Raw genomic sequence first — 17,389 nt, 5'->3', positions numbered from 1 at the left:
CCCCCCCAACAAAGATGGCCCAACCAACGAAACCACCCGCCAACGGCTTCGTAGCCTTCTGCCGCAAGATATACAATCCCATAGGCTTCTCCAAGGGCTACAACTTCATCCTCTTCTTCATCTTCGGCGGCGCCCTGATGGGCTTCAGCCTCGCCCGGATGCCCTATCTCGACTACTGGGGCACCTTCAAGCCGGCCAAGCGCAACGAAAAGTACTACTTCCAAGGCGATCACGTCCAGGCCGGCATGATGCTGCACCTCTTCACCGTGCTGCCGGCCTCGTTCCTCGTCTGCTTCCAGTTCGTCCCTGCCATCCGCCACAGGGCCATGCTGCTGCACCGCGTCAACGGCTACCTCATCATCCTTCTCTCGCTGGCCTCGACCGTGGGTGCATTTATGATCGCGCGCGTCGCGGCCGGCGGCACCGTCGACACGCAGACGGCGACGGGGTTCCTGGGCATCGTCTTCGTCGGCGCGCTCGCCATGTCCTACTACAACGTCAAGCGGCTGCAGATCGAGCAGCACCGCGCGTGGATGCTGCGCGCCTGGGCCTACGCGGGGAGCATCGTCACCATGCGCCTCATCTTCGTCGCCATGATCTTCATCAACAGCGCCAGGGGCTACTCGACGGTGCGGGAGTGCAGCCAGATCGACTACGAGATGTATGGCGATCGCGACAGGGTGCTCGGTCTGTTCCCCTCGTGCGAGAGGTTTTATTCCGGTGAGGATGAGCACGCCGTTGCTGTCGTGGATGCCGACATGGGTGGCAACGCCGCGACCGTCGGTAGCGCCCTGGTGCTCAGCTTTGGGGCCGCGCTGTGGCTGGCTGTTGCGATCCACATGATTGGGGTTGAGATATATGTAAGGACAAAAATGGAAAACCCCTCCCCTGAAACTGATTATCACAAAAGAAAGATTGACTAACAATCTCTCTGCGTAAACAAATAGCTTATGCTCACACCGGCCGAGCACGAGAGGTTGCGCAACGTCTCTTATCAGCGACAACTCGAGGCTGGTATGAAGAACCCTGGCCGGGCTGGACTGACGGTTGACAGGTTCGGGGACGCAGAGAAGTGGATTCCTGCCTCTCAGCGTAGGGTTGGTGATGAACAGAACGTCACGGATGATTCTGATACAGCCATAAATGAACGATGATCCAATCCAGAAAATAGAGGGACAAAGTACGCTGCGAGTTGCGTGGATAATGAACTAGGCATTTTCGACGTGTTGACGAAGCTTAGAAAATAGCATATATAGATTGATCCGGGCTGCATTATCAAACATTCCTTCGTTCAAAATAGACATATTTCTATACACCGTCCGCCATACACCAACCGCCATACCCCCGTGCAAATGCAACAGCCGCCTGCTATCATGATAATTCTACACATCTTCAAAGTATTTGCTCTGCACGAGATATCAATCAAACGATCTCAGTCAACTACCCTCTGCACTGCAACTTAGTACGTAGTGAGTTCAGGCGTGCCGCTGGCTCTGGGCAGTGAGAACTTGGTCTCCACGAAGATCTTTTGCATCGAATCCTCCCTCTTTTCAAACTTGTAGTAGACCTTGTCGAGGTCCTCAAGCCTGACACGGTGCGAGAGCATCTGCAGAGGGTCAAAGTCGTTGGACTGGATCCTCGCCAGAAGCTCCTCCCAGTACTTGTGCACCGGCGCCTGTCCATTTCCGATCAGGCGAACACCCCGCTGCATCAGCGAGCCGATGTTGAAGTGGTTGGTCTTTTTCCAACGCAAGCCTTGTTAGCTGACATTTTCCTTCTCAAAAATAGGCTTCAGCGGACGTATAGAGGGACAGAAAAAAACTTACGTATCCGACGTAGACACCAGTGACACCAACTCGACCATAGTTCCTCACTCCCTCAATCATCTCGTTGAGAATCTCGCTAGTGTCCGTCTCGGCACCCAACGTCATCTCCAACCAGTGCGCCCAGCCTTTGGCGTACTCGCCCGCCGCACACTCGATGGCGCAGTCGGGGCCCCTTCCACCACACATCTCCTTGAGTTTGGACACAACCGTTTCCTTGGTGGTGATGCCAGATGACAGCTTCTTGTAGTCGATGCATGTGGTCTTGGCCTTTTGTTCGGCGTTGAACCGCGCCTGGATGTATGACAGCCGGGGCTCCGTGTCAACAAAGATGACCTTCTCGGCACCCTCGAGCAGTGCCCAGTAGCCGGCCATCTGACCGATGGGGCCGGCTCCAAAGACTGCCACGGTGTCGCCTGGGTAGACGGCGGTGTCCTTGACAGCGTTGTATGATGTAGGTAGGACATCAGATAGGTATAGGGCTGAAGTGGGACGGGATCAGTCAATGTTTCGCTTGTGGATATGGGATGGGCAAACCAACCTTTCTCATCCGGAACGTCGTCAGGAATCTCAAGCAGGCTATGGGTAGTTTAAAAGGTTATTAATTGTTCCCGATTCAGAAAAGTCAGACATCCCATCCGCAGAAAAAGAAATTACTTCTGTAAGCAGTACTCACTTTACGTCTCCAAAGGGCACGCGCACATATTCGGCCTGACCTCCAGCGAAGCCGCCGGTGAAGTGGCTGTAGCCAAACATGCCGGCCGTCTGGTTGCCGTACATAGCCTTGGCAATGGTGTTGTCGTTTGTGCGCTCGCATTGCGAAGACAACTTTTGCTTGCAGAAAAAGCACTACGAAAAAAAAGGTATATCAGTTCAGCTGTCTTTGAGCGTTCAGATGAAAGAAAATACCAAGGATCCAACACATACCTCTCCACATGCAATCTGGAAAGAAGCCACATAGCGCTTCCCTGGCTTGCACTTGGTGACCTCAGGGCCGACCTCATCCACGATGCCACAGAACTCGTGTCCCAAGATGTCGTTCTTGTTCATCTGGATCACGCTGCCGTGCAAGAGATGGAGGTCCGAGCCGCAGACGGTGCTGCCTGTAACCTTGAGGATGACATCCTTGGGCTCAATGATTTTGGGCCTGGGCATGTCCGCTGGGAAGGGGTGTCAACCTCAATGATCTTTTTTTTTCTCCCTCAAAGCAGAAACTCATTTAAACTCACCAATCTCGACCTTGTTCTTTCCCATCCAGACCAACGCCTTCATGGTCTGGCTAGGATCCCCCGTCTCGGTGTAGTCAGAGACATCCTGTCTTGTGATGCCACCCTCCTGGTGGCCGACGGCCTTCTCGGCCGCGTAGGCAGCTTGCGCGGTTGCCATTCTTGAAGATTGAGATTAAGTTTATCGGGCTTACTTGAAGTTGACGAATTCCGCACCTGGTTCTTCCTTGTAAAGTAGTTTAATTGAGTTTCAATGCCAAGCAGGGTTCACAGCTTTAACTCGAAAAGATAACAATGTCTGCTTGCTATGTTTCTTTTATAACCTGGGCAGTCAACACCAAAACGGACAAAAGACCTCGCCTTCGTTTGGGCAGGTATCCACCTTCCAGCGACATCATTGTGTCGATATTAACCTTATTCCATGATGTTGACAGCGCGTCACAGAACCGACTATTGCACGTTGTGATGGGCGACGTGAATCGAATACGTCATGATTCCCGCATGCACCCGCGACTTTTTTGCGGAGAACCCTTGTCGATCTCTCATCGAAGCACACTTCTCCTTTGCTGACAGCTCGATCCCTACCAGCAAGGCATTTTTGGGAGAAACCTACATCCGTTAGATAGGGGATTTTTGGCATTCTGTTTTCGGCAATTACTCGAAGCAAACAAGCATCATGCTACCGTCCCTAGTCGCTGCAGTAGGTAAGGTAGGTATCATGTTGTCTTGAATTTCTGTGCCCATTGACATGAAAAGTGGGCCGACCAGCCGCTACAGAAAACAAGCCTAGTCTAGCGGAAGCTACAAAGTATAACTTGCACGATGAAGTAGGATAAGGTAAGAGTGATATGCAGCCTGTGCATCTCAGATTCACATGTGCCTGGCGCGAGTCACTAACGAGTGAATCCGCCACGTGCGGCATGTTTGGGATCTACATACATGTCGGGCGCTAGACACCGGTGTTGTCGTTGATAACTGCCGGCGCTGAACTCGTATACCGGAATTTTCGCAAGTCAGGGTGAGGGCTAGCTTAACCAAGCATTGCGTTATGGGATCTCTTTGGTAGAAGTCGATCGGGCAATTGTAAAATAGATATCAGGAAAAACAATGGTTCCCAGTGGTACTGAACCGGTTTTTGAGAGTATCGAACTTGCTATCATCGACGGTGAGTGGGGCGTTTTCCATGCGTCTTTGAGGGTTGCCTCGGCGTGTGAGTATGGTCTGCTGTAGTTGGTAACATCACCACAAGTTTAGCAACGCAAGCATTAACGCAAGGTATGTCGTAAAGACTTTTTTTATTTTTTGGTGCTGCCGTTGATCTTCCGGCGCTCTCTTGGCTGTCCCTTCGCCCCAAGAGACCTTCTGACTGAGTGCACCAATATCAATGGCGCCTGTGGTGGTGAGTTTGAGCCCTCCTCTCCTTGCTGGGTTTGTCGTTTCTGTATTTGATCTTCTTCGAGAGCCCTCCCAATTTGCTGCGCAAGAGACCCGTTGGCCGTCACTGTTGTGATGCCGGCCTCCCAGCCATACAGAAATGATTCCATGTTGACTTCATTGAGAAGGTCCTTGGCAATATGTCTGACTACCTCGGGCAGTTTCCTTTCCTCGACTAGGCCCTCCCATCTCTCCGCCATCTTGGCATCGATAATCTTGATGGGCAGCCTGAGCCCATCTGGTACAGGATGGACACAATGTTCCCGCAACTTCTTCAATGATTCCTCCTCGTTCAGCTCTAGATCCTGACCTGGACGAGGTATGAGCAGTGACGTCCGTGAAGGCTCGCCTCCCGTGCCCATCATACTAACAATATCCCAGACGCGTTGAGCGGCACCGAGAGTGCAAACAAGCTCTCTTTCCACCAGCAGCGGGTATAGAAACTTGGCAACTGTCGCATTGGACCCAGAGTCCTCCTCCTCTATCTGCTTCTGGATATCCTTGCGGTGCCAATCCTGAACTTCGATTTGCGCGTGAGAAATGTCCGAAATCAATGCAATCATGGTGCTAGCATCGAGGTTGATCGTCTCGGTAAGGTATTTTTCAGGGGAGCCTGAATACGGCACAAGATTTTGCAAAGCCGTTTCAAGAGGTGGTATTGGTTCGCTGCAGATGCCCGATCCTGTGCCGTCAACTATGATCTTTACGTTTCCGCGACCCATCCTTCGGGTATGGCGAAGAAGTCTGTCGATTTCTGGTTGTGAACCTTCTCGTATCCTGGTAAGCACGACGTGTATCCTTATCTCACCAGAGCCTGTTGCTCTGGCTCCTGGGGTGGTCGCCTGGTGTATCTCGGCAGCTTGCACGAGACCTTTGACCGTCTTGATTATTGATATCTCCATCTCGTCGTCGTCATCGCCGTCGTCACTGCCTCCTGTTCCCGCCGCACCATCTGGGTCATCGTTTTCGTCGTCACTGTCCTCGCATCCCCAATCCCAGCCACCTGCAGCCATTTCCTCAAGCAATCGACCCTCAGTGATGCTCATGACGCGGATCCATTCCGCACCACCATCAACAATGGCGTCAACGAGAGCGAGCTGCCCGGGCGGGACAGGTTTCCTTGACTCCCTTTTTTGATCGTTGAGTGATTGAGGCCGCGGCTTTCCACCGTGAGTCAAGGCCATGGTACGTGAGAACTGCTGGCCGACAGCCCTCAAGTCAGAGCAGCGTTTTATGACATCCCATTGCGCCTCTGCCGAGGGTAGGTTACAGGACACAAGGCGGCTGCGCAATCGTTTCCTTGCCAACTCCAGGTCGTCTTCGGAATCCGAGGGTAACCGCTTTTTGTAGTCTTCCAAGGCACGTTCCAGACTCAGAGTCTCCGACTTGACTCGATTGACCATAGGTCGGATACCAGGGATTGTGAGCCAGCCGTTCTGTAGCTGGCCGGGGAGTATCAGGTCTCTGCTGTTGGGGTTTCCCAGCTGTTCAAGCTGTTGGAGCTCATCTAATAGAACTTCACTTCGCCGGCGCATATCCTCAAACTCCAGGATGATGGCATCGTTAGTCGGGGTAGCTGCCATCGCGGCAGTCGATACTGCTACCCTGGAGATTAGGTGGTACTTGTGGATAACGAAGAACGATAATGAGTCAAATTAAACACGACACAGAGCATTGGCCTAAAATCCGAAGACCAACATTTGCCCCGCCTTCTACACATGTTTGGCGATCTTTGTCTTTAGACCCTAACCCTCCATCAAGAAATCTGTAACTGGATCAGCCAGCCCAGCGGAACCAGCCCAACAAAGCATCCTTACAGGACCTTAATTCCTCCAATTAATGAATTAATTAATTAAGCGTTGGAAAACCATCCCGGCCCATAACTAACCAACGTCATCGTGTCTAATGTCCTCTGCTTGTTCCTCTGAGCTCTGAAATTCGTGTTAATGATTGTATCGTTTCGGATCTACTTCTTCATCGTCTTTGGAAGACTCCAGTAGTATTTTCCTCACCTTAGGAGTAAATGGAAATGTACGAAGTGAGTTTGTGGTATGCTCGGAGAGAATACCACACCCACATCGTGTTATTACTTTTTGAGTCTAAAACTGCTCTAATATAGCGGTATGTACAACCAATTCACCCTGCATAATACGAATGAATGTTTACTACGTACGGAGTAGTGCCCCTGCTGTCGAACCCAAACTTTCTACGTTAATTAGTAATTATATGTCTATCGCTCAGGCGTACAGTAATGCATCTGGTGGGTGGGATGCCGGAGCCGATACGCGGGCGGCTCCATTATTTCCCTCCGACACCCCTTTCCACTAGTACGGCTGTCGGTTAGATCGCCCGACATCCACTGCAAAACGGGTCCAAGATCAGAACCGGAACCCCCACAATTCACGTCCGTTGAGGCAATATGGGTCTCGGAAGCAACATAGTACAATATTCAATGCCACAAAAACACCAATAAAACCCCGCCGGATTTCAAAGGAATCACAGGGCACCCTCATTCAGCGGGTCGGAGGGCGGGCGGCATGGATCTGGTTTCGAGAAGCTTCTCGCCCTTTGACCTTCCAATCAATGAAACCCAAAGGACGCCAATGTACTTTTTCTTTTGTTTTCGTTTAGCATATGTGGTTCCTTCCCCTTTTCCGTGGCCCGGGTGCTAGCGGGGTAGTGGCTTGAATGTTCTTTCTTGACTGGCCATAGCTCCTGGTTCCCTCTGCTTCTTCCGGTTCCAAGTCATGTCAATGCAGGGTCTCACGAGGAAACAGACCCCTCCATCTCCTGTGGGATCCGACGGCATCCCACTTTAGCTCGTAGTTATAAGAGTGGCCTGGCTGGCTGTTGAGAAATCTTAGCCTTGGGTCGTGCCAGTATTTTGTGCTGGACACCTTCAAGATACCCTCATCTCGCCCTTTCAACTACTACAGGAACAGATAGTCCCCAGCTAAACAAAATCAAAATCAAAAATCAAATACATACAAGATGGCTCCTTTCGCTACTACCTACTCTTGGCCCAATGACCCTCGTGTCGCCAGGGTAAGTTTTTGATGTTGCTAGGCCGCTGTTATAACATCATGCGATCTACACTACAGCTCCGCAGTCGATCGTACGTAGAAATCTCGCAGCTAACCAATGACTCACAATGCAGGTTCACGTCCTCGGCAAGCTTGGCGGCCTCGAGATCGAGAGCGCACCCAACTTCCAGATGGGCGTCACCAACAAGTCGGAAGAGTTCTTGGCCAAGTTCCCCCTCGGAAAGATTCCCGCTCTGGAGACCGCAGACGGATTCTGCGTAGCCGAGTCGGCGGCCATGGCCTACTACGCCGCTGCCGCTGGCAACATCGCCGACCAGCTGCTCGGCGCCGATGCCAAGACCAAGGCTAAAATCATGGAGTGGGCCTTCTTCGCCGACAACGAGCTCATAGCCAACACCATGCCTGTCTTCGTCATGTGCGTCATCAAGCTGTACCCGGCCGACGAGAACCGCTACAAGAGCTCCGTCGCCAACATCGAGCGTGCCCTCGGCAAGCTCGAGGCCACCCTCTCCAAGGGTAACGGCAAGTACCTTGTCGGTGACAAGATCACCTATGCCGACCTCATGGTCTTTGCTCCCCTGTTCTTTGCTAGCAGCTCCCTTTTGGACGCCGAGATGCGCAAGTCTGCTCCGACAGTCATCACGTACCTCGAGAACCTGGCCGCCATTCCCGAGATCAAGGAGACATTCGGCGAGCTTAAGTTTGTCGAGCAGAGGGTGACGTTATAGAGAGCTGTAGTGGACGTGCATACAGATTTAGAGTTTTGTTCTAGACTAGACATGTGTGCTTAATACTACGACCTACACCTCTAGAACTTCAATGCACATGGTGCGTTTCCTTGAACTTTCGGGCCAGGCGTTGCCTAGTGAACAATTTTGTGGTTTTCTTTTTGCAATCACTTGCAGACCGGATGTGCGAATTCATGCACAACAAGGGATAAGACCCTATTTTCTATAACATTTTGCTCTTGGGTCTTTATGGCCTCCTTTGTCGCTACAGCGTCACTAGAGCTTTGAATCGACCGAATTCATTTTACGAAGCTTTCGTATCGACTCTATTTCCAGGATCAGCCTTGATCTCCACCAAATCGCAGTCTATGGCAAACATGAACGCTCATCTATATGTCTTGGCAAAGACATGGTCACGCGAAACGCCCCAGGATCCGCTCGAACCGAGGGTGCCATCATCCCATAAAAATAATTGCTTCGTTCGCTCATACCAAGATCTGAAGTTCCGCGGCAAGAAGGTCCGTGATGGTCTCAAGAGGGAGACCAAAGTGCTCTGTGAGCATTTGAAGCCATCTCAAGCCGCGTTGTACAGAGTTCCGACGTTCAAGTGCCCCAACTTTCAAGATGATGGCAGTCTGTTCGAGGAGGAAAACCACAGAAACTTCGCCAGGGGCGATTTCTATCCCGTAGAGCTCGGCAAGATCCTCAAGGGCACTTCTTACCAAAGTGAGTTGAATCAAATTCCCATCCAATATCAGCCCCTGATTTATGCCGACCGACTAACAAATTATCCCGTATTCTCCTTGTACGTAGCTCTCATCAAGCTTGGCTGGGGTGACTCTTCCACAGCCTGGATGGCATTCGACCTCAGGTCAGAAACCTTTGTGGCGCTCAAGATCTGCACCCGACTCTCCCCCGAGTCCGACCGACTGGAGGATTGCCAACGCCGAATGTCGATACACGCCAACCCCAAGCACCCAGGCTATCCCTTTATCAATCACACCCGACCCGTGGAGCCGATCCGACGACCGGGCGGCGCGACGAGCACGCCGTCGTCCGACGTGATCCCCAACGACGAGCGCCACGCCTGCCTGGTGCAGAAGCTCATGTGGAGGTACTGGGCGACGGTCTGCTCGAGCGCGTGCTGGCGCAACCACCGCCTCCGGCGCGGCACCAAGCAGCTGCTGCTGGGGCTCGACTACCTGCACGGCGAGTGCGGGCTCGTGCACGGCAACGTCTGCGAGGCCAACGTCGGGTACAGGGTGCCGCTGGACGAGACGGTCATCAGGGAGACGCTGGGCCTGATCAGGACGCCGCCGAGCAGGACGACGACCGCCCGGCCCCACGTCAAGACGGTCACGGCCAGGGACTGCACCGACTTTAAGCTCTACCGGTCGACGCCGTTCGACGAGGACAAGCTCGGCAACACGACAAACTTTTCCAAGGTTCTTTTGGGGAGCTTTGGCCAGTCGAGGGTGGCGTATGAGGTTTGGGATCCTGAGGGTACTCCAAAGTCCATGTATATGGCACCTGAGGTGCTTTTGGGTCTTGAGGTGGCATTTGCTGCTGATGTTTGGAACCTGGGCCTGATGGTTAGTACACGTCCCTCTCAAGAGCTGTTTGTTGATCATGGTTGGCGAATGCGTGGACAACTGACCTGCAATTTGTGATTTAGCTCTGGAAGCTATGGCGCCGTGAATACCTCATCAATGGATCCCCTGATTGTGACGGTGACGATCCTCTCCTTCATTGGGACCCCATGTCACACATAGCTTCCATCGTATCAACAATCGGACCACCACCTATGGACATGCTGGAGCGAGGACGCTTTAGTGAACGTTACTTTACACCAGAAGGTTTGTTATCATAATTTTCTCTTGTTATTCAATCGGCTACATTGTCTTGTTCAGACCAATAAGCTTCCCCCATCGCTTTGTTTGTGAGTCGCTAACCGAAGCTTTGATATTATTACAGGGATTCCGCGCATGGAATGTACCGGCCAGAAGCATGAGCCCACGCTCAAGAACGACTCTTTTGAGGACCTGGTGTGGAGTATGGTCCGATGGAGGCCCGAGGACCGGAAGACGCCCAAGCAGCTCCTCGACCACCCCTGGCTCAACGAGGAGCTTTGACGACCGGGAGTTCGCTATTTTTACTGGCAGCCAGCGAAGCCTGAATACTGACCAGCGAACGTCTTATCTTTTCCAGTGCCTTGGCGAGATCGGGTACTGTTTTTAAAATCCCGTCGGGACAAGGGCTTTCATCATCGCCACCCTCTCTCGTATCGCTCACGTCAGACTCACAAACACTGTCACATACCGCCCTCAGATCCCGAACGGCATCTTCAAGCCCCTCAATGCAGCGCCTCTGGCTCTCAACCACGGCCTCGGTGTCCAGCACCCGCCCCTCGAGCGTGTCAATCCACGTCTGCTTCCGGCGCACGTTGCACAGCAGCAGGTTCATGGCGGCCCGCTTCTCCACCAGTATGTAGCCCAGGCTGTCTATCTCCTCGTTGGCGGCGCGGAGTTTCTCGGGCTGGTGGAGCGTCGCGGCCGTCGTCCACTCGCGTTGCGTTGCGGCCAGCACGGCCAACACTCTGCGAACCTTGTCGTCGGAGAGCGCGAGCGGACTGATTTCCAAGACGGACAGGATGCTGTTAGCTACAGCTTGGAGCGTGGCGGCTTCGGCAGCTTCGGCCGGCGGGAGTTCGTCTCCGGCCATTGAGGGGGTTTTGCTGGGGGGGAAGGGAGTGTGATATGGTGGTGAAAAGGGCAGGCCTTGTTGAGGCTGGTTCTCAGATCGATGTTGAGAAGTCAAGGTGCTTGGTTGAAGGATGATTCTTTTGTCTGAATGGTTATAGCGCAATAACTTAAAAGGTTCTTGTTGTTTTTATAATTTCTGTTCTTCCTTGACTGTTTTTTCTGATTGTTGATATTGTTTCTTGAATAAATATTGTGTATTCAAGGTACTTTAGACCAGGTATTTCTCCGAGATGTTGATTGATGAAAGAAATGAAACAAAAAAAAAAGACTTCTCCAGTTCACTGGATGAATGGAGTTGCCTCGACTTCGAGAAAATGTTTGCAAGGAAAGAACGAAATAGACTGCATGTTTGCCTGGAGAAAAGAACTCGATCAGAAAACAATCGGGATAAGTGGACCAAAAACAGGCAGAAGTTTGCAACTGAAGTAACCCAAAGTATTGGCTACCTACTTTTTATATTGTGCCACATATTGTGTTTGCATATTCATTGGGAATTGTTTGATCGCGTTATCAATGAAAGATGAGTAAAAGTAACAATCACCCGTTATATCACCTCCAGAAGTGACAGTTTTGATCAAAAAATAACTGATATTTTCACCAGCAGACTATGTCATGTCGCCCATAAAAGGGGTCTATTTGAAATAATGGACGGCTGCAATTTACGCACACTATTCTTTTGTCCTCTAGAGTCTAAGTACCATGGAAGGGATGATGTCATGTGAAATCGGCCATAGAAAGAAATAATAACCCAGCACGACAGGCCAGGAATGGATATCATAATCAAGCAGAAGTCAGACCATCCGAGTGGCCGACGACATCACCGCCCATCTTCTTGGCGTACTCCTCGTGGATCCTCCTCCAGTGTTGCTCGTACTGACCCCTAAGAACGCCCAGCATCATCTTTTTGCACTTGAGGCCGACCTCCTGAACGATCCTGATGTTGCCGTTTCCGGCGTCACGGATAGTCATCTTGCGGTCCGAGACCAGGCCCATGGCGCCCTTGAAGTTGATGAACATGCCCTGGGTGGTGTTGGTGAGCTGGTAGTGGTTGACGGCGGTGGACTTGCCGGGCAGCAGCTTGGCGATGGGGCCTGGGATGTTGTCCGTGACTGCGTAGCACTGGGTCGGGCCCGTGGAATCGGCATGCATGTCGGCTGGCAGCCTCGTCAGGCCATCCTTGGTGTCGATAGTCTCGGGCTGGTACGAGACGAACTGAGGGTCTGCCGTGTGAAGGAAGTAATCATGATCATGAACGAGCTCAAGGGCGCGGTCACGCTGGACGCCCGAGACCTCAGTCCAAACCTCCCAGGAGTCGTTGGTATCAAAGACTGCGTTGAAGAGATGGAGGTTAGCGAGCTGATAGGTCAATTATGGCCTGCATAAGCCACGGTGTAAACTTACTCCCCATGGTTGGTTGAATATATAATTATCTTGCTGGCTGGTTTTTGTTTGGCTGTCTGTACGCTTTTGTATTATAGGCGGTTTTGTCCTTTTCTACCAGTATATTTGAAAGCAGAGTAAATGAGAAGATGAGCAGGATGTTCAAAATCACTGAATTGAGACGGCCATCAACAAGATATTTGAAGCTGGTGGGTAGTACAGGGCCCGGACATGCAGGTGGGAGCTCCGAACAGCCAATGTCCGCAGCCCGGGCGCACCCAAGGTTTTTGTCTGAGGGACCAGGAGCAATGTCAGGAGCTCGGAAAACACGAGCCGGGGATCAAAGAAATGGCATTTTGCCAGCCGGAGCTGTTGCTTCTTGGCGGGGCTAGCAGGCAAACAGCTGCCGTCTGATGTGTACATGATCGTCTTTGCATGCACGTGCGGGAACCGTGATCCAAGTGGTCAAGATAAAAAGGTCGGTGAAGCTTTGAAGCCCTGACCTGGGGAGGCTTGCCGCTGCATAAGCGCCTGTTCATCCCAACGGTAACGAGTTTTAGGTGTGCTCCTAGCACCATCCCGCAAGTCTGCCTTCGGGCCCAAGCGAAAAGGCTAAGCGCAATAGTTCATCAGGGGACTTTGGGTAGCGCGTCAAAGTCGTACCGTATTGATTGGAATGGCGCGACGACTGTAGGTTAGGGAGACATCCACAAGTGAATATCGGGACGAAGAATACGGAACTCGTTCACCAGACAACTTTCTGAGTACGATGCAAACAGTTGAGGATTTTCGACTAGATTTTGCTTCTTTGTCGGAAGTATATCCACTGGCGCACTTTTTTTCGCGGTGAGCCATTAACCGTTGAACCCCAATCTTTTAGTCTGTCTGTGGCAACATGTGAAAGCAATTGTGCAGCTGTACGGAGCAAACCAAGCGGAAGAATACCAAAGCGCGAGGCGACTACCAACTACTAAGGTAGCCGACTACCTTACCTACGAACAACTGCTCTCCTGTACGAGTACACTCTGGTGTGTTTGAAGAGTGGTACATCGCCTTCCTGATTTATTTCGGGCTGTACCTTGTACCTACCTTACTCACTAGATTTTATCGGCTGTCTTGATTGTTGGGAAAGAACAATCGACCAAGCGAGGATGGAGGATTGCTGAGCGCATAGTTTACGCGGCAGTCAACCGAAATAAGGTACGGAGTAGCTAGACGTGGACACTGTAGAGCACTGGCACCTGCAAAGTAATCAGTCAACCCCCTGTAGAGAGCTCTTATGTATTTTTTCAATGTACGGTACTTCTGCAATCCAACATTGTTCAGCCGAAAAAGAATAACTCGGAACTTATTGATTTGGGTATACTCCGTATAATATAATTTAACCCCTGATCAAAAACCTTAATGATTTACAACGCACCCGGCTACGTTTTATTCCTAACATGTTGTCACCCCTTAGACTTCTCGAGCAAACTTGGCGATCGAATACCGGCAGGTCGCTGACCCGAATATCGGGGTACTTCTGTTGTGCTAGTATCGAAAAATATTCTTTCACCAGAAACCTTGTGCCTTATGGCTAGTTTTGTATAAGGGTAGAGCAGCTCAATACTACTAAAATAGATCGCGTGGGCACGTGATTGGTATTGCTCCGGACTTGAAGCGGTACCGTGCTGGTCTTCTTTACAGTAGTAGCCGCTGGCTGTCCTCCATACATAAATCGGCGCCCAGGACGCTGGTGAACCTAAGTACTCGTCCAAATCAGGATTAGTGCACTGGTAGGCGCCAACCGCAGTCCCTGCTCCTGCAGTATCACTCGTATTTGGCACTATCCCACTCTCAAAGACAAAGACGAACAGGCGAGCACTTTTAGGGGAAGGAGACAGTGGTTGGATCCTAGGAAACGAATAGAAGGCCTATCTGAGTTCAAATCAATCGTTCTCTATCTTCGAGATGAGGCTTGGGGTTGGGTTGAAAAGCCACGGATAGTTCGGTGCAGGGCGAGGATGTCTGTAACAAGGGGAATCATAGGTATGTGACATTCAACCTCCGCATGACAAAAGCGGAGTTAGCTCTCTCACACTTTTTTTAGACAGGGACAAAGGCTTGCATAGTAAATACCTTTTTGAATGCTTTTCGCAAGGGTCAAGGCAATAAAGGTGCAAGGCACTGCGCCATCACCAGCAGCTGGTTTACCATTAGATAAAGTTCGAGGTACAGTGTCTTCGTGCCACCAGCCCAGTGGTCTTACAGTCTATCGAGATCTTAACTCCATGTCTTTGCGTGTTGGCCTCCTCACACGATTTCGGCATTTCTGTTCACTAATCCCTCCTTGCCTTTATCATCTTTCTTGTCTATCATCTAATCTTGACAGTCGCTGTCCTGTTCTATCCTTCCGGAAGTTTTGAATCCGATAAGATCTAGATTAGTCCGCCATAATACTCCGACCTCCATCGGCAGTGACTCGGGCCCGAGTCCGAATCTTGAGGATACCACTGCCCAGCTTGCGGAAAGCAGAGCCCTCACTCCGTTGCTTGCGGGTGTGAGCATTGACGCCTATGGCGGCACTGGGAGCAAACACAAGCGCCTCGCCCACACGCAGCTTGACGATGCGCGAGAATACCTCCACTGCCGGGTCAGCGGAGACCGAGTCACTGCTGTCTCGCAGCTTGATCGCAGTAATGCCTTCCCCGTCATCCTCGCCATTGCCGCCTCCATATGCTTTCTCCAGCATCAACGACGAGGAGCTAACACCTGCCAAATGTTGCTTCAACACTTTTAGCCATGCTGGAGATGTGAACCTGTGCACGATAGTGACGGAACAAAGGTCAAGAAGGGCCGGCGAGACGGTGGGCTCCTGGGTTGAAATAAAGATGCGACAGGCTTGGTGGCGCTGAAGCCGGATCGTTTGCAGAAGATTTTCGGTCAGAGTGCGAGAGTCCGGTGACTCTGTACCCTCTGTGCCACCACCCATATACTTGTGAGCCTCATCGAGTGCGACGACTCGTCCGATTTTGGTATCTTGCTCGAGAAACAAGCTGAGGCATATATTGAAGAGTGAACAGGCTGTCTGTGCCTGTACACAGGGACAAGACAAGTCAACAACTGTCAATTTTCCGGGCTTGAGGTGGTTAGGCGAGGGTTAGTGGTTTGCTTGTTCCGTAAAAAGGACATTGGGATGGAAGGGTTTGCAGGCATACCTCGGGGCTCCAATCGGTTCCTTGCTCGTTCTTCCGGGCCTTGATCTTCTTAGGAGCAACGCCTACGTTTGCCGAGTTGTACGCATGAACCTGTTTTCCAACCATGAAGCTTTCGAGTGTATCAAGACGCTGCTTCAGCGGCGCCAGCTGAGCCGGCGTCATGTTCTCCTGCTCGAGAAGCATCTTGAACTTTGCGTATTGAAAAGGAGCAACACGTCCATCGGCTCTGTCAGGTTGTTTTTGTTGTTCCAGTCGCAGGTCTCTCAGAATGCGCTGGATGACATGCAAGTAAAGCGGGATGCCCTGCGTGTCATCTACTGCCATCAGGGACATCATGCGCTTGGTATTCAGATCGCTCTCATTCAGGCGAAGAGGCTCAACGGTCACATGAGGGATTCTAGAGTATACTCTCTGTATGGGGAAGGGGTGAGTGTAAGGTCTTATCTCTCGGTCTTTACAGGGTCAAGCTTACCCTGATCGTCTTAATGTTTGTGGGCGCACAAAGCACCCGGACTTTCACATTCCGATTAGAAGCCAAATATGCAGCCTCGCAGGGCTCGCCGCCGTTATCCGAGACGAAGGTGTCGTAGTGAAACACGACTCCAGTTAGTGGCCTGGGCAAGACGTTTGCACGCGATGAAATGAGACAGTTCTCAAGCAAGCATGACAGGCTGTGGCTTTTGCCAGACCCTTGACTACCACAGATAAATACGCTTGACGGAGCCGCAATGTTGTAGAATACTCGCGGATCTGCCGGTACCTCATCTTCGTTGGCGCCGGAGGTGACTCCCCCAAGCAGGCCGTACTGCGGGAAAGGGCTCGAGTTAGAAGGAGCCAAGTCTACCGCGCGCCTGCGAACACTCTCTGTGAAAAGAGGCACGGTCTTGATCTCAGATAGCTCATTGACGTTCGGGCTGAGCTGCAAGAGTTGCATCTGTTCAGCGAGAACTCTGTCAACATTTTTAGACGCCGATTTGCTCCTGGGGGGTGCCGAAGAGCTCGTGCCAGATGTCGACTTGAGGCTCTCCTCGGAGGAAGAAGAGCTACTATCTGAGTCGGACATGTCGCCCTCCTCAGAATCTTCCTCTTCTGCTTCGTGGTCGTCTTCGTTGTCGTCGCCGTCCTTGTCGTCTTCGCTTGATGAATCATTCGAAGCGGGCAGCAGCGGTTCTGATCGCTCTGCCTCAGAGTCAGATGATCCTGAGTCTCTCAGCTCAGGGGATAAAGCCATATTCCAGGCAGCGCCTCCCAAAGCACCGTGTGAAATGGTGTATACAGATTCCATCTTGGGCTTTCTGGAGAGCATCTCAATGACATGTTTGTTGGACGGGTTTGCAAACGATGTTCACCTAATTGGGAATCCTTTTAAGATGGGTTAATCTCAAATCAAATTCATGTATTAGAAGCAAACACATGCGACTCTCTCATATCTACAAAGATGTAGCTTTCAGACGAAGGCGCGTTGGTTGAAGGCTTTGATAACGCATGTTTGTGCCTTGATGCGATTGAAGTAAATTAGCCCACAATTAATTTCTGTCTGTTTGCCAGTTAAGGCCCCGCTGAGGTGTTATTATTGGCCAACCGCATCTTAATATGGATCTCCAGGCCGAGCAATTGGAGAAATTGTTGTTTCCCTCTTTGGAAATAATGTAAGAGACCCCGTCAGGTTCCAATGTTTTTCTGCCAGACGATGGCCGGGTGCGACAATTACTTTCAGCGAAATTCAAACTTTTGGTCAGATATACTAGTTTTTGTCTGCCTGTTTGTGGACACCCAAATTTTCAAGGGGTAACTG

At 51.4% G+C, this 17,389-nt stretch overlaps 7 protein-coding genes across 7 annotated transcripts; 2 read left to right on the top strand and 5 right to left on the bottom strand.

Moving 5' to 3' along the window:
* Positions 1-14: 14 nt before the first annotated feature.
* Positions 15-1,154, top strand: PgNI_10486 (uncharacterized protein; the record flags this gene model as incomplete). Its single annotated transcript, XM_031130457.1, has 2 exons — positions 15-860; positions 948-1,154. 2 exons carry the CDS (start codon positions 15-17, stop codon positions 1,152-1,154), a joined length of 1,053 nt encoding a protein of 350 aa, XP_030979960.1.
* Positions 1,155-1,459: 305 nt separating this feature from the next.
* On the bottom strand, positions 1,460-3,209 carry PgNI_10485 (uncharacterized protein; the record flags this gene model as incomplete). Its single annotated transcript, XM_031130456.1, has 6 exons — positions 1,460-1,738; positions 1,827-2,305; positions 2,365-2,402; positions 2,500-2,672; positions 2,751-2,983; positions 3,053-3,209. The coding sequence occupies 6 exons, from the start codon at positions 3,207-3,209 to the stop codon at positions 1,460-1,462; spliced, it is 1,359 nt and encodes a 452-aa protein (XP_030979963.1).
* A 1,135-nt stretch (positions 3,210-4,344) lies between these two features.
* Positions 4,345-6,066, bottom strand: PgNI_10484 (uncharacterized protein; the record flags this gene model as incomplete). Its single annotated transcript, XM_031130455.1, has 1 exon — positions 4,345-6,066. The coding sequence occupies one exon, from the start codon at positions 6,064-6,066 to the stop codon at positions 4,345-4,347; it is 1,722 nt and encodes a 573-aa protein (XP_030979962.1).
* A 1,238-nt stretch (positions 6,067-7,304) lies between these two features.
* Positions 7,305-10,387, top strand: PgNI_10483 (uncharacterized protein; the record flags this gene model as incomplete). Its single annotated transcript, XM_031130454.1, has 6 exons — positions 7,305-7,528; positions 7,641-8,243; positions 8,663-8,981; positions 9,069-9,847; positions 9,931-10,111; positions 10,230-10,387. The coding sequence occupies exons 1-6, from the start codon at positions 7,475-7,477 to the stop codon at positions 10,385-10,387; spliced, it is 2,094 nt and encodes a 697-aa protein (XP_030979957.1). The 5' UTR covers positions 7,305-7,474.
* PgNI_10482 (uncharacterized protein) lies at positions 10,148-10,976 on the bottom strand (the record flags this gene model as incomplete). The annotated part of the gene is made up of 2 exons (XM_031130453.1): positions 10,148-10,434; positions 10,559-10,976. 2 exons carry the CDS (start codon positions 10,974-10,976, stop codon positions 10,148-10,150), a joined length of 705 nt encoding a protein of 234 aa, XP_030979956.1.
* A 693-nt stretch (positions 10,977-11,669) lies between these two features.
* On the bottom strand, positions 11,670-12,486 carry PgNI_10481 (uncharacterized protein). The gene is made up of 2 exons (XM_031130452.1): positions 12,419-12,486; positions 11,670-12,345 (listed from the first exon to the last, which is right to left on the bottom strand). Exons 1-2 carry the CDS (start codon positions 12,423-12,425, stop codon positions 11,798-11,800), a joined length of 555 nt encoding a protein of 184 aa, XP_030979959.1. The 5' UTR covers positions 12,426-12,486; the 3' UTR covers positions 11,670-11,797.
* Positions 12,487-14,819: 2,333 nt separating this feature from the next.
* Positions 14,820-16,900, bottom strand: PgNI_10480 (uncharacterized protein; the record flags this gene model as incomplete). The annotated part of the gene is made up of 3 exons (XM_031130451.1): positions 14,820-15,470; positions 15,595-16,005; positions 16,067-16,900. The coding sequence occupies 3 exons, from the start codon at positions 16,898-16,900 to the stop codon at positions 14,820-14,822; spliced, it is 1,896 nt and encodes a 631-aa protein (XP_030979958.1).
* Positions 16,901-17,389: the final 489 nt, after the last annotated feature.

The sequence above is a fragment of the Pyricularia grisea genome, chromosome VII, assembly GCF_004355905.1.
Source record: "Pyricularia grisea strain NI907 chromosome VII, whole genome shotgun sequence".
Lineage (NCBI taxonomy): Eukaryota > Fungi > Ascomycota > Sordariomycetes > Magnaporthales > Pyriculariaceae > Pyricularia > Pyricularia grisea.
The sequence above is the reverse complement of the archived record's forward strand: the minus strand, read 5'-3'. Positions and strand labels throughout refer to the sequence as shown.